This window comes from Parasteatoda tepidariorum, chromosome 9 (genome assembly GCF_982258835.1).
Source record: "Parasteatoda tepidariorum strain Cologne lab strain chromosome 9, Ptep-v5.0, whole genome shotgun sequence".
Classification (NCBI taxonomy): domain Eukaryota; kingdom Metazoa; phylum Arthropoda; class Arachnida; order Araneae; family Theridiidae; genus Parasteatoda; species Parasteatoda tepidariorum.
Window position 1 is genome coordinate 58,321,758 of NC_141763.1, and position 24,404 is coordinate 58,346,161.

General features: G+C 30.2%; 1 protein-coding gene across 1 annotated transcript; it reads left to right on the forward strand.

Annotated features, from left to right (window-relative positions):
- Positions 1 to 1,774: 1,774 nt before the first annotated feature.
- On the forward strand, positions 1,775 to 11,196 carry LOC107437716 (monocarboxylate transporter 12-like). The gene is made up of 4 exons (XM_087151883.1): positions 1,775 to 2,189; positions 3,425 to 3,568; positions 9,265 to 10,383; positions 11,043 to 11,196. Exons 1-4 carry the CDS (start codon positions 1,997 to 1,999, stop codon positions 11,177 to 11,179), a joined length of 1,593 nt encoding a protein of 530 aa, XP_087008009.1. The 5' UTR covers positions 1,775 to 1,996; the 3' UTR covers positions 11,180 to 11,196.
- The last annotated feature ends 13,208 nt before the right edge of the window (positions 11,197 to 24,404 follow it).

The window sequence follows — 24,404 nt, forward strand, 5'->3', positions numbered from 1 at the left end:
TTTTTGAATCATCGTTTATTTTTGGGGCACCATAGCATATGATATAAATCCATATTATTTCTACGTTTGTCCCATTTTTACGATTTAATTTTTAATTATTGCAAAATATTTAATTATAAAAAATTTTTCCATGATGTAAAAATTTCTGCTAGACAATGTCTTTTATGTTCACGATAGTGTTCTTATGTTCACGATAGTGTTCTTATGTTCACAATAGTGTACTTATGTTCACGATAGTGTACTTGAGTTCACGATAGTGTTCTTATGTTAACGATAGTGTTCTTATGTTCACGATAGTGTTCTTATGTTCACAATAGTGTTCTTATGTTCACGATAGTGTACTTATGTTCACGATAGTGTTCTGATGTTCACGATAGTGTACTTATGTTCACGATAGGGTACTTGTGTTCACGATAGTGTTCTTATGTTCACGATAGTGTTCTTATGTTCACGATAGTGTACGTATGTTCATGATAGTGTTCTTATGTTCACGATAGTGTACTTATGTTCACGATAGTGTTCTTATGTTCACGATAGTGTACTTATGTTTACTTTAGTGCTCTTGTGTTCACTATAGTGCTCTTATGTTCACGATAGTGTACTTATGTTCACGATTGTGTACTTATGTTCACGATGGTGCTCTTATGTTCAAGATAGTGTTCTTATGTTCACGATAGTGTACTTATGTTCACAATAGTGTTCTTATGTTCACGATAGTGTTCTTATGTTCACGATAGTGTTCTTATGTTCACAATAGTGTTCTTATGTTCACGATAGTGTACTTATGTTCACGATAGTGTACCATACCAAATGCATCAAAAACTAAGTTTAAAATGTTCATAACAATTAAACTAGTATTGTTATTTTATATAGTGTAAAATAGCAATTATTTTATATGTTACTGATTCATTAAAAATTATTTAGGATTTAGAGCTTCTGGTTTAATGTAATTTAATCGTCCTGGCGTCTTAAATGAAGATCTTTACAATAGCAGGTGTGTGCATACCCTGGGAGAATTTCTCGATAAAATGCCCTTTGAAAGATAATATATTAAAATAGCAAATTTAGTTTTAAATAAAATTAAAATTTATAGAAAATAATTCTTTTATTATTTATTATTAGTCTTTATTTTTGTTATTCATTAAAATTTCTTAAATATTCGGTATATATAACATTAAGTTGGAAAACCAATAGCATGATATATATTTAAAAAAGATTAAATCCATATTTCAAATTCATTTTTACTTAAAAATAAGAGGAAATTAATAAGACTTTCAACAGGGAGTTAGGAACATTAAAACTGTTTACTTGTAATCATAAAGTCATAAAAGTAAAAATTCAAAATATGCCGTTAATTTAAAAAGTGGAATAAGTCATTTAATAAAAAAAACGTTTGTAGAGAAGGTACTTTATTTGTAACATTAATTCTAAACCAAATAGCATTCAACGATGTTTATTACAATTGGTTCTTGTAGTATTGTTTATTGATAATAAAATTTAGCTTTAAAAATGTTTTAATTCAGATTATGAGAGAAGTTATTAAAATGGATAATACTAGTGACTCATACCACTTTCAAAATTAAAGACTCAATTATCAAGGCTTCTTAATTCATTTTTTCCTGGTATGGTGAAATTTTTTATCTTCAGAAGTTATAATTTTTAACTGCGGCTCTGTTATTTATCTGATAAAATCAGTAAAAGCATAATTTTTAATTTATCACTTATTTACCATGAAGTCAAAAGTTTTAACCTATGTGTTTCACTTAAATTTGCCAGTCATTCGAACTAAATGTAAATAAAGGCGATAATCATTCCGAATCTTATAAATTTGTTTCTAAACGTTTATTTTTTTCACTTTATGTAAAGAACATGATTTTTTTTTTACTTACCAAGATTTTTGAAATTTAACCAGTCTCAACCAACTTTACAAATTAAAAGTTTTAATCATAAATTAGGCTTTTCTATATAAAAAAAAACTCAAGTCTGATAAATCAAAATGAAAACCACCGGCTACGATAGCATTACAAGTTGGATTGCAACTTTTGCTTGTGGTGCTATTGGTTTTTTAGTCGTCATCCCAATGCGAATGGCTGGTTTTATGTTCGTAATTATTATTGATCAGTACAGAGTAGATAGAGAAAAAGCTACAATTCCTATTGTTGTGTTTGGAATGTTAAGATCTTTAACTGGTACGTAAACTTTTATTTTTAATTAATTATTCTATGCATTTGTTTGACGACGTTATTGATAGTTGCCAATTCTATAGTTTTAAATCCCCCCCCCTAAAAATTTTAACATTAGCAAAATTAAATAAATTTTGCAAGCATTTAAAATTTTTTATACCATTATTAACGTGTACTTTTCATAAAAAAAAGAGAAAAAAGAGGTATTCCATTCGGGGCTGAGGGTGAGGGGAGGGCGGGCATAGTGATCGATTTTGAGATCAACGGAACTTAAATAGAAGAAATGATTAACAAATAAATATCTTATTAATTTAGACTCAAAAGTCTATTACATTTGAATTATTGTATAATAATGGAACTTTTATTCACTTTGTATTTGAATTATAACTTTAGAAGCATGTGTTCCTTAATTAAGACTGCTTTATCGTTCTTTGACATCAAAATGACCCGCGAAACTATTTAGTTTAACCAGAGCTCTGATTTAAATCAGTTTGAGAATTAAATGTGGCCCAAGTACTTTCACGCAAAATAAAGTATTATGTTTCCACTCGTAAAAAATTAAATTCGTTGAAACAATACAATATCATGTTTTTGGCGTATTTGGATTCTTCTCTTTTTGTCAGCAAAATGAAAAAAAGAAATAAAAACTTAATTCCTTGCATTAATCCACATTTTTCGTTTCCCAAAACGAATTTTTATTTCCCAATTAAGTTTTTCCAAGTTCAATTTTTTTCCTTTTCTTTTACCTGAGCACTTTTTTATCTACACATATTTCATAGCTCCTGCCCACTAATTTTCAAAAACAAATATAAAAACCCATAAGTTTAACAGCAAACCCATAAGTATTAAACCCATATTATTTAAACAGCAGTGGAGCAAACTGATTTACTGACTGTGTAAAAATAAGTACTGAATTTTTGTTCCTTCGGTTTACAAAAAAATATAGAGAACATTAATATCTAAACTGATTTAACTAATATCGTGCTATTAAAATAAAATAAATGAATGAAAAAGATTTTTTTTTTTTTTTTGTAAATCAAATAGTTTTAGAACTCTTCCTTATCATGCATAGTATTAAGTGAGTTCTCAAACCAGCTCTCATTATCGCCAAACCAGCCTAAAACCCACTTTTTGCTAATTTTATCTGATACAGTGCATGCTGAATGCTATGTTTTACTTTTATTGTAGTTAAGTTCGTCTAGCACTTTCAGTTTCATTGAATAACTCTTATTGTTATGCAGGTCCATTTATTGGATATTTAGGACAAAGTATTGGACTACGTGCAACCACAACTCTGGGCTGTGCTTTAGCATCTTTCGGAATTGGAGTGTGTTTCTTCGCTGATGATATCACAACTGTCATTATAGGCCTGGGATTTATTTACGGTAACAAGTATTTCAATACAAGTAGTGAATAAAGTTAAACTGCGTAAATTAAGCACAAATAATGGAACAAAAATAGATATACTTTTGTGCCATTATTTGTCTTCTAATGAAGCTTAATAAACAATAGCTTCGATTCTATAAACAACAACCTCATTCAATATCGAAACATAGAAATGTGTCGAACATTTTTGAGTTTCGATAATATTTCTCACTGTCGAACATTTCTGCGTTCCGATTATACTTCTCGGTTTCGTGTTTTGACTCTGAAAAAGTTTATGCTGTAGCACAGGGTAATTATAAAATAAATTAGCCGACGTATGAACCTCTGAAGAGCATACCGTTTGAGTAAACAGAATTAAAGTGATCTACACACTCAAGAATCACGTTAAAAACAATTGTGTATCTCTCAAGGTTACAGTTACAGTGACAAAATTTCGAACTTTTGAAATGGCATTTCTCATTTATTTATTTTTTTGAATGAATGAATGAAATTAATTCTTACTGTAAAAAACCTAAAATGGAATTGTTGTTGTTGTTGTTGTTGTAGTTCATTTACGTCGCACTAGAGCTGCACAATGGGCTATTGGCGACGATCTGGGAAACATCCCTGAGGATGATCCGAAGACATGCCATCACAATTTTGATCCTAGGCGGAGGGGATGGCACCCCCGCTTCGGTAGCCCAACAACCTGCACGCGAAGTCGAGCACTTCACGGTAGCACAGTTTAACGAGGACTAATACCGCACACCCTCGGTCCCCATGCAGACTGATCCAAGTAGGTCACCCACCCGCACACTGATCGCAGCCAGTGATGCCTGACTTCGGTGATCAGCTGGGAACCGTCTCTTAACGATCAGTCCACTGCGGGACTTAAATGGAATTGGAACGATAATTTTAGCACAAGAAAGTGCGACACTAAACCTTTTGTCAAGCATCGCCTATTTTCATGATCACTAACGAGAAGAAAATACAATAAAAACCTTTAAAAACAGAGAAGAAATTATAGACATGTCAGACACGAAAGAACGGACGTGACAAAAAATTTTAAAACTTAAAATACTTTCTTCGTAATGTTTCCTTAAGATTTGAGTCAATGGGTCTAATCCACGACACGAAGCTTATTCAGTCCTCTCCAAAATTCTTCGTACCGCAATGGATTGAACGTAAAGACACGGTTCCCAGTAGATCACCGAAGTCAAGCATCACTGGTTGCGATCATTTTTCTTTAAATATTAGAAAAAATATTTGATTTACATACTAAAGTTAAAATCTTCTCAAGTCTCCGACTAGAAACCTCCGATAAATAAAAAATTTAATTAAATAACTTTACTTTTTTTATACATGAAAAAGCTTTATAATAAATGCTAATTCTAACCAATCAGAAAATTTTGTTTGAAGAGTAGGGTAAACTAACCAGTGAAGGAACACTTAACCTTCGCTTGCCTTTTTAAAAATCATATTAATTTCGAAATTCGTAATTTTCGTTAAATGACAGTGTCAACCATATATGGCAACGTTACTTTTAAAAAGTAAAGAGTAAAAGTACAAGTATTTTTAAAAAAATTAACGAGTAAAAAGTAAAAAGTTCTTATTTTAAAAAGTAACGAGTAAAAAGTACAAGTAAAAGTACAAGTGCTAAGTAAAAAAAGTAACGATTTAAAAGTACAATTCTAGGAAATCTAAAATTCAAAGTAACCTAAAATTTTATTGAATAATATTCTCATGTTCTTTAATGTTTTTTCAAAATTGTTGTTATTTATTTAATTTTTAATTTTGAAAGTTATGAACATTAATTTATTTTTAAATTCGAAAGAATATTATAATAAAATTTTATAATATAATCATATAATATAATTTTAAAATCAAATGTAATTTAATATCAAACTTTTTATGGATTTGCACGAAAAAGAAATTTTATCTATTGATTTTAATTTTTAGTTTATTATTTTTATTTATTTAAATTACCATTGATTTAAAATTGTTGTACTCTATAGAAACGCGTTTTAAAAGCACAAACATAAACAAAGCAAACACGGGGTTTCAGATAGCTTTGTGATCTTTGAGTTAGTAAAAAATAATAGAATGTGCAGTATAAGTTGAAACAGAACAGTCTACAGTTTTATTTGTAACAATGGCTAATGCTGAAGTCATGCGAGAAAATCATTTTCCGAACATTTCTGCCTAACGGAATAATTCAAATTTGTAAACGAATTTTAGTTTAAGCGGCTAAATTAATACCTTCGAGTTTTCAAGAGTTAAAATAGTAATTATAATAGTTTTCGATAGCACAAATAGTTCTGAAGTTCTTAGAGATTTGACTGGGCGTTGTTTGACAAGGTCAGGCTAAAGCATAATTTTAGTAAAAAATGTACCGGGTAAAAATGTATTTAGTAAAAAATGTATTATTAGTAAGTTCAAAAAGAAATTTCAAAACGTAATAACAAAATCCAACATTTTTTATTTAAAATGTATTAAATAAATGCATAATATTTTTTTGTTTAAAATGTATTAAATAAATGCATAAAACTCGAAAATGAATGAAAATAACTTGCTAATTAATATTTTTATTCATTTTGCAAAATAATTGCGTTTCGAAAGTCACTGAGTCTGCTGCGAGAATTTCTCAGAACGTGCTTAGCCACGCTGAATGAGCTCTCCACGGGAGCACTAGAAGGTACTGCAGTATTATATTTCACATATAATTTTTTTACGATTGGATATCGATTCAAAATTGATATGCTTTCCGTTTCGACATTTGAGCTCATGTATGTCATAAATTCTTCTGTCGCTGGTGATTGGCATGATGTTTTCAGCTTTAGAAAATTTAAAATCTGGTTTCATACCCTGTTTTTTTCTGTTACGTTATTAGTTATAGCAGGGTGTTCAGCTTGGACAATTCTTTCCAATTTTTTTGTAGCCTGCTCCCTAGCTTTTTCTACCAACCAATTAAATTTGAAGCAAGGTACCAGTAAAATCGTATAATCGTATAAATTCATTATACTTGGTTTACAGAATTTCAAAGAGCACTTTTTACCATTCTGAAACTTTTCTTGAGATGAAAACCACCGGTATACAAAACCTTTACTATCCATGTCATCCTTTATAACAGGCAATTTTCAGAAGATGAAAAATGATTGTTCTGGACACACAATTCTGGAGAACACTCCATTCACAATGATAGTTGCATTCAAAAAAAGATCAAAAGAGCTGTCTTTTCCCTTTCAGGAATGACAATTTTAAAAGGTCAAGGTATTTGAACACGAAGTTAGCTGTGAATGCATGTATATTGCACATTAATTTTATAAATTAAAAAAATATAAGCATTTTTTTAATTTAAATTTTTTTTTTTTTAATTTTTTTTTAGAAAGCTTACCAAGTTTTAGAAAAAAGTTACAATTTCATTCGACATTTCTGTTACAAGTACTTGTACTTTTTCCCTAAAAAAGTAACGAAAGTACAAGTAAAAGTACTAATTTTTAAAAGTAACGAAGTACAAGTAAAAGTACGTACTTTTTACTTGTACCGGCGGAACAAGTAACGAAAGTAAAAGTACTGCCATATATGGTGTCAACATATTTGTTACTAATTGCAAATTATGTAAAAAAAATTTAGAGAACTTACATAATATTGTTTTAAAGTTTTGGATTTTCAAATTACAATTAGTAAGAAGACCAAGTGAAGGAACACAAAATTGCCCAGTAAAGGAACACTTAATTTTGGTTATTTTTAATGCTCTTCATGAATTTATTAGCCATACAAATATATAAAAATAAGACTATTTGTGAAATTAACACGTATTTGTAAAATGCTAACTTTTTTCTATAATCATGAACTAGAAATTAAAGTGATGTTAAATACAAAAAAATAAAAAAATCATTCTTTCTTATAATTTGACAGTCAAATCTAAATCATCGTGTCATCCGATGCTGTTTATTATCATTATTATTTTATCACCTTTTGTTTACTCTTTTTCCTCTTATTTCTTGAAGCTTTTTTTCATTTTTAAGTATTTTTTTCTTTCTTTTTCTTCTCCATATTCTCTTGTTTTAACTTTTTTTAGATCTTTCAGCGTCTTGAAATTTTTGCCATTTCTCTGAAGTTAGTGCAAAGGGTAATTTATTCGTTTTTCTTCTTATTTGACCTTTCTTTTTATCATCAATATTTGGCCAATGTAAATGGTTCTTCCAAACTTCTTCTGATTTTTCAGGAACATTTCTAGAATGCCTTTCCTTTCTTGAGAATAGACGGGGGAGAGGTGTCTTGAAGTTTGAGGAAAATCCATCTCTTGTTGACTTATATCTAGAGGATCTTTAGAAGTACTGATTTTACTTATAGAATTATTTCTTTTTTCAACTAAGAGAGGATCAGCATGAGGACTCATTTCAAATTCGATATCTAAGATGCATTCATTAACACTACTAGCTTCAGTTCCTAAGTTTGACTTAACCAAGTGGTCTTCTTTTAATACGTACTTCTTCCATATTGAAAAAAGTACAGGCTCTTGGACATTTTCGATATTAGACTCTTCAGTCAATGCTGCGTTAAAAATTTGCAACACATCTTGAGTGATTTCCCTCTCAAGCTTCTGAAGAAATTGAGTATCGTTTCTGTTTAACTCTGTTTTTTGTTGAGGAGCCTGCTTCTAAATTCTAACATAGTAAAGAAGTTTTTATAAATTATATAATCACGTTACAATCCTATAATGATAGCTTATTAGGAGTTCTTGGTGCAAAAGCAAGCCAGCGAAAAAATTTTCTATTCAAATTTTTATGATTATATTTAATTAGTTTTCGATTTGTAAATATAGTTTATTAAGTTGCTTAGCATTTGATGTAACTACACACCCCATTAATAAATATAAATTATAAATTTTTCTTAAATTAAGCTATTAAATTAACATTTTGAACTGAAATTATTTCAGGAATTATTCATACAATTTTTAACAAAATTTCGGTTGTCCTCTATATAGCAGAATTACTTATCCTAGAGTCATGTAAAATCATATTTCACACATTACTGTTCATTCACTGGAAGTATTCCCAGTGAAGGAACATGCCTGTTTCTTCACTGGTTAGAAGTTGTTTTTTGTCTTTTAAACAGAATTTTGATGTATAATATGACTAAAAGTACAAGAAAATTAAAAAACTTCTTTTATTTTCATTAACTGGAAGAAAAAAACAGTTAAGGAACACTTGCTCCTTCACTGGGTTTTCATCGTTTGGTGATCCAGTGAATAAACACCCCCTTATCTCAGTACTTGATTATGCTATGGTGCTTTAAAAATATAAAACGTAACTTCAATAACTATATTTTGAATTCTCTTCTTCACAGTGAGAAAAATAAAACTATTACATGCAATTAATTCTACTTCAAACATATAAATACAAACACTCACCTTATAATTTTTTCAACGAAACAAGGTGTTGCAGAGATAATAACAAATTCAAAAATTCTTCCAGAGAAGTCTATTTGACCAGGTAATCCAAAACATTGCTAGATGACTTCCTATTGTTTGGCAGTAAGCTATTGTTACCAATCAATCTAAAGAAAAACTTTCGAACTCTTATTTTTAATCAATATATATGAAATGTTCCTTCACTGGGTAGTGTTCCTTCTTTGGTTGGCTTACCCTACTCAATGTTTTGTTCAATAAATTATATATTTTTTTCAAAAAACTAATTGCGTTATTTTTCAGGTTTAGGATTCGGGCTCGGTGTAAGCTTGGTTCCTGAAATATTAAAGCAACATTTTTCCGAAAGTATCAACATGCCTTTTGGAATATACGCTGCTGGAGGTTGTTTAGGCGCAATTGTGATGCCTAAAGTTTTACAATTACTAAGTGAAGAATATGGTAATTCAGGGATGTTCTTGATTTTGTCTGCAATAGTTTTAAATAGCGTTCCTGCAGCAATTATCTTAAAAAATCCGAAAAACAATTTAAAAAACATAGAATTAAAAACAATATTAAGCAATACTGATGTTAAAAATGCACAAAAAAGTATATCTTCTTCACCTGAGAGTAAATCAGAGAAACAAAATAAGGAAAATGACAGATTAGATATCGGAAGAAGTGCAAGTTTGTCAACCGCTTTTCCTCATACGATATTGGATATTTCCGATAATTGTAAAAGATCCTATGATAATGCATGTTTCGATTTGAAAGATGAACCACCTGATATTAAGGACGATTCCTTATTTCAAGTGACCAAAATAATTGAAAAAGATGATATACATGAATGCAAATCAAAGGAATCTATGAATCTCAGTGAAAATGGGAAACAAAAAGCAGGAATCGATATGAATTATGTTGATTCAAAAGTGGCCAATCGTACCAAACCCAAAAAAATGAAATCCTTGCAACTGTTCACAAACCCCACTTTCTACTTGACAATGTTTGTTCAAAGCTGTCACGCTTTTGTGACGACGTTGACTTGGACTATAATCGTTGATCTCGGTCGAGATCGCGGACTTTCTACTGAGCTATCTTTGTACTTTCTAATGTTCTTTCCAGTAGCTGAAATGATAGGGAGTTTAGGCCTAAACTGGATTACTGGTCTCAATTTAATGACCCAAACGATGTATTGTATGACTTGTTATTTGATTCTAGGTTTAGTTGAAGTATGCTTGGTTTTTGTTCACAGTTTCACTTTAATGATGGTTTTTATTTTGATATTTGGTGCTGTTTCTGGATCACTTGCAACAACTTTTCCTGGAATGGTGTATGAATTCTTTGATGAAGATGAACACAGCATGGCATTAACCTCTCGATTTGTTTTATATTCCGCACTGTGTCTAACCAAGTCTCCAATAATAGGTAAGAATAGCCGCAACCATGTTTTTTTCCTCTTTCTTTCTTTTATTATTTATTTCCTACAGATTTTAATAATTTCTGGATCGTGTTGAGCCTTAATATCATTCAAATCTGCTACAATATTTCGTAAAAATATACTTTAAGGTGCTTCTTGCCAAAAATTTATAATTTTTTGAGCCATTTTTGTTCTCATGCTATTGTCATATAAATAAAATGGCCCAAAAAACAAAGCATAATTTAAAAACAAAAAAGTCTAATCCTAATCAAATGCATTTTATATCAAAATAAAAACAAGTGAATAGCGTAAAAATGGGAATGAATGTTATCTAATATGGGGGGGGGGATGAAATATCGACTAAGCTCACTTAAAGGTGCTTATGCTGGTTGCTATAATTTAAACTACATCGCTCATCCTGGCATCCAACTTAGCAATAACACGAGCCTTTATATGGTTCTAAATTTCATATTTCTTAAATTTAACTACACATTACTAGTTAATTGAAAGGAAAATTATTCGAAATTTCATTTCTTCTTATGACTGTCACAATTTGCATCGTATCAGGTACAGATATTATGGTTGAACTTTAAACTTTATTTTTGCAGAATTTGTTTTCAAATGTTTATTCGTCATTATGTATTCATAATAATAATTTGAATTTCAGGATATTTTCGAGGTACATTGGGATCCTACAACTGGGTACTGTACATTATCGCTATTTCTTGTGTATTAAGTGCCATTCTTGTAACTTTTACACCTGTCGTAGCATCATGGAGGCGAAAAAAAGTTTCAAGCAAATAAAAATTGGATTTATCTTATTGTATGTTGTAGATTATATATTTTTGAATGAGATCATTTAAATATAGTTTTACAGAGGTTTGACAAAATAATGGAAACGCTTCTATACTACCACATTTTTTTATCTTTCTCAAAAGATACTTGAAGAATCACTTTATAAGTTCAGAAATGTTTAGGATTTGCGATTACTCATACTTATCAATGTTGAAAGATTTTAGAGGTTTGAAAGACAGACAATAAATTACAAACGGAAAAGTATTTTTGATCAACTATGCCAAAAAATGTAGCAATAAATTTGTAACTTTTAACAATTATTTTGGCGATTATATGCTATAAATTCACTAATAAGTAAATAAGTTGTAGTTACTTTTATATCAGACGCCCGGTGGCTGAGTGGTAGCGTTTTGCGCTCCCGTACCACAGATGATGGGTTCGATACTCAGGCCGGGCAAGGTGGTCTCAGCCTTTCAGTGGGTCGATGAATGAGTACCAAGTATGCTTGGAAACTAAACATAGGAGGTTCCGCGTTCGGCTGACCACCTGACCGGAACATCTGCTCCTGCACCCCAGAGCCCAAGGTCAAGAAAACTGAGACGGGCACAGTAGTCCTTGGCCCTCTATGGGCTGTAGCGCCCCTTTGTTTTTTTGTTTTTTTTTTTCTACTTTTATATCAAACCTTATACTAAAATCTTATATTTTTATTTTATAGCAAATGATATCATCAATTAAATTTTACATTTTCTTAAAGTTATAAATACGAAAAAAAAACTCTATTTAAGATTTTAAATCAATATTAAGAATAAAAATATTAAATATTATTATTTAACAATAATTTAGTTCTTAATTTAATTACAAAAAATATCATAAGGTAAACTTTTAATACATAAATTAGCTACCACTGTTCAATTTTTAGAGGATATTATGACAACTGTCAATGTATGACAACAACTCAATTTGTCCGTGTCATGATGTCAATTTGTCAATTAAATCTTCTTCGTTCCCAATTTACATTAAATTGTGCAACAGATTTATTGAGCATTGCGAAAGCTGTTTGATGCAAAGCTGTTCGAAGAACTGCAATCGAACTTATAACTTCATTATAATTTATTTTAAAATTAATTTTGTTTATTGCAATGTTATACATATGTTAATTTATTCATTTAAACCATCATTCACGCCTTTTTCATATTTTGGTAAACCAATTTTTTGATAAGATTATGTAAATGAAAAGTGATAGAATATAAAAAACAGTGTTAAAATAAGAGGATTTCGTATAATTGATTAATTAATTCACAAGAGAACGTTTTAAGTTAATGCAAAATTGTGATAAGATGGATGCATCCGGAACAACAGAACGTAAAGTAGTACCATTTTTAAAGGCAGAAGGTGAATGTAATGTGAACATTCATCATCAAATGGTTTCCGTTTAAAGCAAAAACTATCTAAGACAAACATTAAAATTTTCGTAAGAACGTACATAAATATCCGATTTACCAAGACCCAAGGCAAAAAAATCATTTTAATTTATTAATGCTGTTGATCTCAACTTAAGAGAAGTTACGATTACTTTTAAGCAGTAATTTATCTGACACGATTAAGAGAATGGAGTTTCTACCACTAAAAATCATACTACTTCGCGTTGCTATGTTCTGGACGCAACGACAATACATTCACTTTAAATGCTCTCATGTGACTAGATAAGTCAGTTCTACGCTGCCTACGGTGCACACCTCTTATCCTCCGTCATAATCCTGAATGGTAACGCTATAATCATTAAAGTATCTGATGCTGTAACACTTATCCACTTCTCATTGGAACAAATGTCCTATGAAAAAATAAAGAATTATCACATGTTTAAAGTATTTTATTTCAAATGGTACATAAAATTACACATACGCATACAAATATTTAGATACGATTTTATTGCAAAGCACTAGATATTATTACCCAGAACTATCGAGATTCCCTAGTTGCTAAGTACAAGTTTATTTTTCGACAATTTCAAAAGTAATGTATTGATTCTAGGAGTAATAACTAGCTGTCACAATAGTGATGGTTGACTTTCACATGACTTTTAATAAAACTTCAAATTCAAAAAGAATGATATGATATAATAATATCAAAAACGAAATTTACAGAACTGATAGAGAAAGAAGCACACGAAAAGACCCTACACTCTGGTGTTTCAAACACACTAACACGGGTACGAGAGAAATTTTGGATTCCGAAAGGTAGGCAATTTAATAAGTCAATAATTGGAAGATGCGTCTTATGTAAAAGATTCAATGTTCGATCAGGAAGTGAAATTATATCTCCTCTTCCAAAAGACAAAATGGAACAGTCGCCTCCATTTTCAGTTACTGGCCTGGATTTTACTGAATTCAAACGAGCAGAGTTTGAATTGAGAAAAATGTGAACTATTTTGAGCATTTCTGAAGTGAGTGAGTTTTATTCCTCAAAGGGAATAAAGTGGAAATTCAAAGTTGAAGGAGCACCCTGGTGGGGTGGATTCTATTTATAATATTTCACAGTTTACTATGATGTCTGTACTTATTGCTTTTTTTTACCAAATTTGCCATAAATATAACTAATTGGTTTTGTTCTAAGAAATGTAAATAATTATTTCAAATTTATAGATTAATACTCAAAAATAAAAATCCCTGGCTTCTAATTGCTACTATATGAAATTGTTTTGAATTTAATCAATTCAATATTAATTATAATTGTCATTTTTAAATTGAATTGTAATATCTTTGAAAAGGTGTTTATTTCGAAATTAAAGTATTTCACAGTTTTCTATGATTTCTGTACTTTTACTAACTTGTCCAAATCAGTTTTGCAATCAAAATAATTGATTGGTCTTGTTCTGAGAAACGTAAATAATTAGTTCGAATTTGTAGTTAATCAGTTGAAAGTTTTCCTTTGCTTTACAATGTCTTCTGCACTTAATCTTTGCAGAATCTTTCCTTTTGTAAACAATACACAAAATTGTTTACATCATAATTAGTTAATCCATTAACGCCAGGTCACAAAAAGTGGTCTGCTCATGAAAAAAATGATGGTTCATATTTGTTTATTTCACTTTAGCTTTAATAAAACTCTGAGTGCTGGTTTATGGTATACAGAACTAATTTGTTTCAACAAAATAAATTCCGATAACGAAATATTTGTGTTCCTTAATTTGTGAAAACACCACAACCGTCTTTTGGAAGAACGGACGCCTGTCACAAATGAGTTAATGATATTGGACCGAAACACTTGCCAAGGATATACTTAGCCGATACATTCAAATCGCGGCTTTGTCAAGTTGCCGATAAGGCGTTTGTCATGCACATTACTCATATATTTCCATCTTAATTTTCAGAATGAAACAATCGGAATTCTCATTGAAAATTAATAATTTTCTTTTTGATTTTATTAAAACTTTCCTGAATCGTGAACTATTCTTCAGATTGTAAATTACTAAGTTCCAATTTCAAAAACGTAAGTTATATTACATTGATGAATCAACATTTTTAAAATACGAGAAATCCAATTCAAGTTTCTTATGACGAAAAATGAAACTGCTTAAGTTTTAAAAAAAATATATAGTCCAATTTTTTGTGGTCTAGTGCTTTCTTCTTAATATTAACCTATTGAACACAGATTTTCTTAAATACCTAACTAGGAAGAAATAGTTAAGTTAAAATCTGGTATAAGTGTTTGATTAAGTCTGAGTGAAGTAATTTGTATTATCAGAAATCAATTCTGATTTTGAAACGAAATATGATTAAATTTGTTCTGGAGATTTTCAAGAAATTGTCTTTTACACACCATTTCCATTATTTAGACAATAAGTAGACGCTCTAAAAATAGAATGGTAATATTTTTGTTGAATCGGAAAGTTATGGCGAATCGGAAATCAATTCTAATTTTTTATTTAAATACGATTAAATTTGTTCTGAATTTTGGAGAAAATTTTTCTCTCACACAATTTTCATTTAGACAGTAAATAGACGCTTTAAAAATGGAATGGTAATATTTCTATTGAATCGGAAAGTTATGGCGAATCAGAAATCAATTCTGAGTTTTTATTTAAATACGATTAAATTTGTTCTGAATTTTTGAGAAAATGTTTCTCTCACACAATTTTCATTTAGACAGTAAATGGACGCTTTAAAAATGGAATGGTAATATTTTTGTTGAATCGGAAAGTTATGGCGAATCAGAAATCAATTCTAATTTTTTATTTAAATACGATTAAATTTGTTCTGAATTTTGGAGAAAATTTTTCTCTCACACAATTTCCATTTAGACAGTAAATAGACGCTTTAAAAATGGAATGGTAATATTTCTGTTGAATCGGAAAGTTATGACGAATCAGAAACCGATTCTGATTTTGTGAACCAAATGTGATTAAATTTGTTCTAGATTTTTTAGAAAAATGTTTTACAAACAATTTCCATTGCTTAGACAAGAAATAGGCTGATCTATACATTATTCTCTTTCTGGAATAGCTACATATTTTTTTTATTTATTCGAAATAAATGCCTGACGTATCTGACTTTTCAAACGACGCCATTGAGTTAATTTGTATTATCCGAAATCAATTCTGATTTTGGGAGCCAAATATGATTGAATTTTTTCTGGATTTCTCAGGAAAAAAATTTGCGCACAATTTCCATTATTTAGACAGAAAATAAAGGCTTTGAAAAGAATGTTAATACTTTTTTTCTGTCGGAAAATAATGATGAATTAGAAATCAATTCTGGTTTTGTGAACCAAAATTAATAAACTTATAACATAATTATAACAACATAATTTTTTGCACAGAACTTTTGGAACTTAACATGAAGAAGAAACAAGTATAAGTTTTAAAATTTATTACTCTTAATATTTATATATTCCTTTTTATTTTTTTTTCCTTTTTATATATTTTTTTTCATCAATATCATTTATCAAAAATCGAAAGAAAATTGAAAAGTGTTGCTATTATTAACGTAACAAAGTAAAATGCCAGTTCTATTATAAACCTTTAATGAAAAGAATTATAAGATTTTATAAATTACTGAATGGCGCATTAATAAAATAAAACGTTTTATTTCATTAGCACCCTTCAGTTTCTTTTGTAATATATTGATGTATAAAAGCCAAGTTATTATCCAAATTGAATTACTATCGCTATTATTTCATTTTTATTTATATTTGTCTATGTATAAAAGTCTGAACTGTTTTGAAGTTTTTATTTAATGAGTTGATCCCAATTAGAGGGAATGGGATGAATGATATATGACCTGGAATGTAGGTAAATTTTTTTAAAAAACTCTTTTTTATTATTAACTTCTAAAATATTTTCTTGATTTTTTTTTGAAGAAATGCAAATAATGATAAACCCCTATCTTTTTTTATTTTAACTTTGATAATTTTTTCTTCTAGATAATAGTATTTTTTAACTTTAAAAAAAAGAACCTGCACACCACTGTTCTCTGAGACTAAAATCCTTTCATTTTAAAGAATAAGAAAAAAAAAGAAAGAAAGAAAGTGATCTGAACAACATTTCATAAACATTTTAATTCAGTATAATGAATTATTCACTCAGAGAAGCTTATCAATCAGAAAAACAATCTTATAGAATTAAATTATAATTAAGTAGGTTACTGTAAAATGGTCTTAACAACAGTATAATGCAGTAGTTGCAGACAATTTGCGAGTATTTTTTTCATCGCGTTTAATGGCTTTGTGCCATTTGTCTTTTTTCTCCTTTTGGTACACTAAAAAATAATTTTTTTGGCGTGTTTAACGTAGAACTATAACACATGGTACAATGCAGCACTTGCAGTTTTTGCTTTGAGCTATTTTTCAGAATTCATATTCGGGCGGCATATGCTTTCACCGTTTCACAACATGATGGGAGTTGTGGTTGTACTGTACTGTGACGTCATCAGAGCTGATGGAAAACCTAGCAGCGATTTAGGGGGCGGGGCTAATCGAACGATTTTCACTCTTAACTCTGATTTATTATTAACTCTGTTTTTCACTCTTATACTATGATAACATTTTTTTCTCTTATTTCCTATGAGCTGCACAATCAGTCTTCCCAATGAGCAGACCTAGTGCGTTCTCCAGAAGTGGTATCCACTCTTTCAGGACCACCACAATGGGCGAGATACCGTTGGCCATGCTAATTTGGACGTCTAGTTTCTGCCACACTAGATGGCAGCACCGAGACTCTATTTGGATGCTAAAGTGCACTAGGAATTTAATTTTGCCGGAAATGCCAAGAGCCAATAAGGCACTCCAGGGATCTTTTACATGCCGCATAAGCATACGACATGGCCGCTGAGGATTTTCTGCATCCCAAAAATCCGGTGTCTGGGCCAGGGATCAAACCCGCAGACTTGGGCTCAGAAGGCCGACGACAAACCAACTGCGCCGCCCAGCCACACTATGATAACATTTCTCATGCGATATTTTTTCTTTATCTTCTGTACCTGTTACTTCAATTTTTTCCCCGTTCCTGATATCACGGCAGTAACACCGTTCTTTTTTGGTCCTCTCCTCCTAGAGAGCGCCTTTTCCCTCCCCCATTTTTCCTCTCCCCGTCGTGATGTCATGATCGGGTTTCCCTTTTTCCTACAACCCCTTGGCGACCTATCTAAAAAGGTCGCTAAAAAATTGGCAACACTTGGCCTTGCCGTAGTTATGATAAAAATCCCGAAAACTTACAAAATAAAAACTTTAGTGTTAATTCCTGCAAGTCATTTGGAGAAAACAATTTTAAGCACGAGTTGAAATATGCTCAGATTTATTTGAATGGAAACCACCCGGTTAAAGATTCAGGAGCCGAATTATCGGTGATTAATTCAAATAAAATAAAAATAAGAAATCTATCACACTCTAATTTAAGACTAACGTCATATTTTGGGGATAAATTTGATTTATCAAATAATGACTCTTATATTAGAAATGAACTGTCAGTGTTGATTAATGATTACAAACCAAACAAAATTAAAGACGCTAATTTGACAATGAAAATTATTTTAAAAGATGAAACCCCAGTATGTCAAAGAACTAGACGTATATCTTTTTCTGAAAAACAAAAAGTAAATGCTCAAATATCAGAATAGTTAAAAACAAATATAATTAGTGAGAATTCCTCTGATTATTGTTCCCCAATAGTTCTTTGCAAAAAGAAAGATAATAGCATAAGATTATGAATTGATTACCGAAAGTTAAATTCAAAAACGATTAAAGATAGATACCCCTTACCTCTAATTGAAGATGTGTTAGACCAATTACAGGGTTCCAAAGTATGTAGCAAAATTGATCTCAAAAGCGGGTTTTTCCATATAGACGTGGACGAGGATAGTAAAAAGTATACCTCATTTGTGACACCTGATGGGCAATATGAGTTTAATAAAGTGCCATTTGGGTTGTGTAATAGACCTAGTACATTCCAGAGGTACGTAAATTATGTGTTTCGTGATCTTCAGAGTTTTCTTGGGTTAACCGGATATTTTAGGTTTATTCTTAACTATGCTTTAACTGCTAAACCATTAAGTGATTTACTTCGAGATAACAGTGTATCTTATTTTGACCCAGACCAACAAGCAGCATTCCAAACTTTAAAGCAAAAACTTTCTGAAAATCCTGTACAACGCATTTTTAAACAAGGAGCAAAGCTTGAGTTGCATACCGATGCAAGTAAATTTGGGTATGGTGCTATTCTTTTCAAGCAATCTGATGATAACAAATTACACCCAATACACTATATGAGTAAAAAAACGACTCCTCAAAAGGAGAATTATTCAAGTTATGAACTTGAAGTACTGGCTAAAATTGAGTCTTTGAAAAAAATTCGAAATTATTTGGTGGGAAATAAATTTAAACTTGTAACAGACTGTTCAACTTTCCAAAAGACTGTGAGTAAAGAACAATTAACTCCTAAAATTGCTAGGTGGGCATTATTTTTGGAAGACTTTGACTATGAAATTGTACATCGCCCAGGTAAACAAATGAAACATGTTGATTGTCTCAGTAGAATCCCATTATGCATATTACTTGTGACGAATTAACCTCTAAAATTGTTACTTACCAGGTGAATGATGAATACATTAACTCCATTAAACAACTTTTGGAAAATAAATCAATAGATGATTTTGTGGTAAAAAATAATGTTTTATATAAACTTGAGAATGATACTTATTTGTTAATGGTTCTACAACAAATGCAAACTGGCATTATCAAATCTATGCATGCTAATGGTCATTTTAGTATTGCTAAAACTCTTGATGTACTGAAACAAAACTATTATTTTCCAAATATGAAAAAATGTGTTGAAAATGTTGTAAGTAACTGTGTTGAATGTATATTAGTAAATAGGAAGGCAGGAAAAAGAAAAGGGTTTTTGAACCCGTTTCCTAAAAATAATATTCCTTTAGATACTTACCATATTGATTTCATTGGTCCCATGTCTTCAACTAATAAAAACTATGAACATATTTTCACCGTAGTAGATGCGTTCACCAAATTTGTTTGGGAAAACCCAACAAAATCTACGTCGAGTCTAGAGACAATAGACAAGTTAAAAGCTCAACAGATAACTTATGGGTATCCTTCACGAATAATTACTGACAGAGATACTGCGTTTACTTCATCAGATTTTCTGATGTATTGCCAAGATGAAGTTATCGAACATGTAAAAATAACACAGGCATTCCCCGTGGTAATGGACAAGTGGAAATAATGCACAAAATCCTCACACCCATACTCGCAAAACTATCGATTGAAAGATCCTACTAAGTGATACAAATTTGTTCCAGCAGTACAGCGTACCATTAATTCTGCAGCTTCTCGAAGCACTCAGATGACACCTTTCGAACTTTTAACAGGAGTAAAAATGAGAACAAAAGAGGACTTACAAATCCTGCAAATGTTGGAGGAAGAGCAAATAGAATCCTTTATCCAAGATAGAGAGAACATTCGAGAAGAAGCCAAAAGGAATATCTTGAAGATACAAGAAGAGAACCGCAGGCAATACAATAAAAGAAGAAAGAAAGCCAATGAATTGCCAATGAAAGCCAATAAATGAACGAGTAGGAGACTTGGTTACAATCCAGAGAACTCAGTTTGGATCTGGTTTCAAATTAAGACCAAGTTCTACGGTCCCTACCAAATCGCAAAAGTGAAGAAGAATGATAGAATATGTGATAGAAGATAGAAGAATCCTAGAAGAAGAATGATAAAAGAATGTGTTAAAAGTCGGGAATCATGAAGGACCTATTAACACTTCTTCGTCACCTGACCACATGAAACCATGGTCAGTAAATTAAAAAATTGTTTTTTTTTTTTTTTCTTTTTTTTAATACTTTGCTTTCTCGTTTTTTTTTTCTTTTCTTTTTTCGTTTTTTTTTCAGGTAACTGTGTCTAGAATCTGATAGCCGAATAATATAGAGTTTCAGTGTCATGGTGTAATATCACGGCAGATTGCGTCAGCCGTCCGCATGTAATACTCAGAAGAACTGCATCAGATAACTTCCTCGCCAGCGAATACAGACGGGAAAACTCCCGAATTTATAATTAACTCTTAACTTTATACCATTGAACAATCTAATTTTGCGTATTAAATTATTGTCGTTATTTCTTCTTATACTATATATATATATATATATATATAGATATAGATATAGATATATATATATATATATATATAGATATATATATATATATATATATAACGTCGTTGCCGAGTGGAAGGATTAAAACAGGTCATAGGTCGGGAAGGAGGGTACAAAATTTATTTATTAATTATTAGACAAGAGCAGTCATGAGAATGAGTAAAAGAGCACACGAAAAGTTGGGCTCCTTGGTTATATGTTAGGGAAAATCTTGCAAAGTAAAATCCGTAAAATGTCTTAATTTAGGGAAAGAGGGAAATCTTAGTAGTTGCTATTGGTTTATGAAATAGATCGAATGTTTCCCACGCAAGAGCAAAGGGAAAAATGTCCTGCTCTTAATTACATGCATACTTGAGCCAAAAATAGATTTAAGAACAGGATGTGGCTTTTAAAAGTGTGAGAAAGTATTTCGTTTAGAATAATTAATTAGGATGAAGTTTTATAGCAGAGAAACTAACATAAAAAGATTAATTGAAGCTTTTTATGTTACATCCCCCCTCGCCAAAATTGTTTAATTAGAATCCAAAAATTTTGAAATTATCCATTTGCAAAATCTTCCCTATGGTAGAAGTACAAATAAAATAACCAAATTTGTAATGGTAACAATATATAAAAGTAATATAAATTATAAAACATTTACATATGTTCTCACTGTAAAAATTTTAGCATAATTAAAATTCTGTAGTAGCATCATCAGCAAATTTAAAATTTTCATTTTCAACAGTTTTTTTGACTAACAGTTTTTTCAGTTTCAAAAGTCTCTTGTTTAAAAATCACAACACAGCTATTTCACTATAAGAAGTATTCTTCATAAAAACACTATTTAAGTTAACTCTTCAATCATGATGACAAAAATTTATAAAAATTTGTTAAAAATGTGTAATTTAAAATGTAAAACACAAAATACAAAAAAAAGTTATACAGGAAAAATTTCAATCTGAAATTAGATTTGAGTATTGTTTACCTTGTTTGAAAACAAAATAAAAAAAAATGACACAGTGGTTGTTATTCTGAAGTCCAAGACTTCAGTATTGTTTTTATTTCACTTTATTTATTATTTACCTTATTACATTTTTTGTCACTTTAATAGCAAAATATTTGGAATTTTTTTTTTTTTTTTTTTTCAAAATCAACTGAAGTTAGGAATTAATTAATTTTCTTGGATTTGCACAATTCTGTCAACATAATTTTGACAATGTTACGCACCATTATCATATTTAGTCTCAAGAATATTAGAAAACACAAGATCATTTTCAATTCTGCTATTTGAATTTTTTTTTTTTTTTTTTTTTTTTTTATGTCCAAAAATTTACCTTCTATAACATTTCTTCTTTTCACTCTCTTATTTCTACTTTCTATACTGTTTTATACTTTTATTTTCTTTCTTAGTATTTTTATTGCAATTATTAACCCGGATTTCAGGTAATATGTAAAGACAAATTGCTTTTATAATCAGAAAAGATGATCAGTCTTCTCAGATTTTGCATTACAACCTGTTTAACACAATCGCTAATTGAAATCCAAAACAAAGCTTTCAAATTTAATATGGTATTAAGGTAAATCAGTTTTTAATTTTTGGCTGATCTAGCTATTTTCCTTATTTTTAATCTGAAGTGCAAGTTTGGTTTATTTGCAAATTACTTTCTTTTTTTCTTTTTGGACATAAATTTTTTTTCTTTTTTTTTTTCAAAAAATTTCGTTTGGATTTTTTCTTAAGTAATTTTTGTGCAGAGATCTTAATTGGTAATTTAATTTGTCACAATTGTTAGGGAATTCAAATATTTTCATTTCTATTTTAAATGTGTTTTTGAAGTGAATTTGGTTACTATTACTTTTCAAATTTTTTTGATCATTTTCCTATCTTTATGTTGTTTGTCTATGGAAATGTCTGAGCTACAACTTATTACCAACGTTGGACTAAAGCATTAATGTCTGGTTGCACTTCAATTTAAATTCTAACAACAAGTATTTTGTTCATTTTTCTAACTATTTGCATTAGTTTAAACATTTCTTGATTTAATTTTTGCCACACCATAATTACATTCACATATTAAAATTGAATTTCAATAATTATTGCAGTTGCATTACGAAAAGAAAAAAAAATTTAAATGGCATTTTCATTTAAATCCTAATCACTGTAAAACAAAAATATAATTTCTACTACTCAAAAAATCATAGAAGCTGTAACACATAAAACAATATGAAAATAATTTCTCGAAACACTTTTCAATCAAATAAATCAATTAACTGAAAATAAAAATTTAAAGAAATAAAAATTTCAACAGTAAATACTATCAATATATAAAAAGTAGTTTCACTTTGAAACATCAAATATGGGAAAAAATTAAAATCATAATCATTTAAGAAATTGATTTATGAGAAATGTAAAAAACTTTAACTCAAAGGATACCTGAAAAAGTTCGAATTAGTCCGAGATATTTTGAAAACCACAACAGAGATGGGAATGCGTTGAAATTCCGTAAACACAATTCCAAAACCAAAGACGTGAGCTGCTAGGGAAAAAATTTGTTTCTTCGTTAAGATGAATCGTAAATTAACACCAATAGTGACGGAGAAATTGAAGCTTATTTTTCTTTTGAATGTCGAATATTTAAGTAGACCATCGTGGGTGTGAGAACAATTATTCATCGACGATAAGATCCAGCTCAGCACTTAAGAGTGGCAAAATCAACGCTTTCTCAAAGGGATAGTTTCAATAAAACATTTTAATTAACAGGAATTCGATGCAGTTTTTCTTTTTAGTCAAAGGAAGGAATTGAAGCTCAGCTTTCTAGTATTCTCAGGAACGTAGACAAAATATGCAGCATAGACATGGAAAACGGATGATCGTTTAGTTCCACTGTGCGTAGGTATAATTTATAATAAACTAAACGTTTGAAGAGTTTATTTTTTTTTGATGAAGATACAGGATGAATTAATTATTGCCAAAAGTTGAAGAAGAATTTGACTGCTTATTTACCAGCTGTTCATTTGAACAAATGATTTGAAGTTATTCCATATTTTTGATGTACCCTCTTCCGAAGATGATTTATTTAATTTCACATGAGATATATTCCATATCGTTGATGTACCGTATGAACTGTACCCCTTCCCGACCGTTCAATCCTGGCGACTTATAACGTCGTTGCCGAGTGGAAGGATTAAAACAGGTCATAGGTCGGGAAGGAGGGTACAAAATTTATTTATTAATTATTAGACAAGAGCAGTCATGAGAATGAGTAAAAGAGCACACGAAAAGTTGGGCTCCTTGGTTATATGTTAGGGAAAATCTTGCAAAGTAAAATCCGTAAAATGTCTTAATTTAGGGAAAGAGGGAAATCTTAGTAGTTGCTATTGGTTTATGAAATAGATCGAATGTTTCCCACGCAAGAGCAAAGGGAAAAATGTCCTGCTCTTAATTACATGCATACTTGAGCCAAAAATAGATTTAAGAACAGGATGTGGCTTTTAAAAGTGTGAGAAAGTATTTCGTTTAGAATAATTAATTAGGATGAAGTTTTATAGCAGAGTAACTAACATAAAAAGATTAATTGAAGCTTTTTATGTTACAT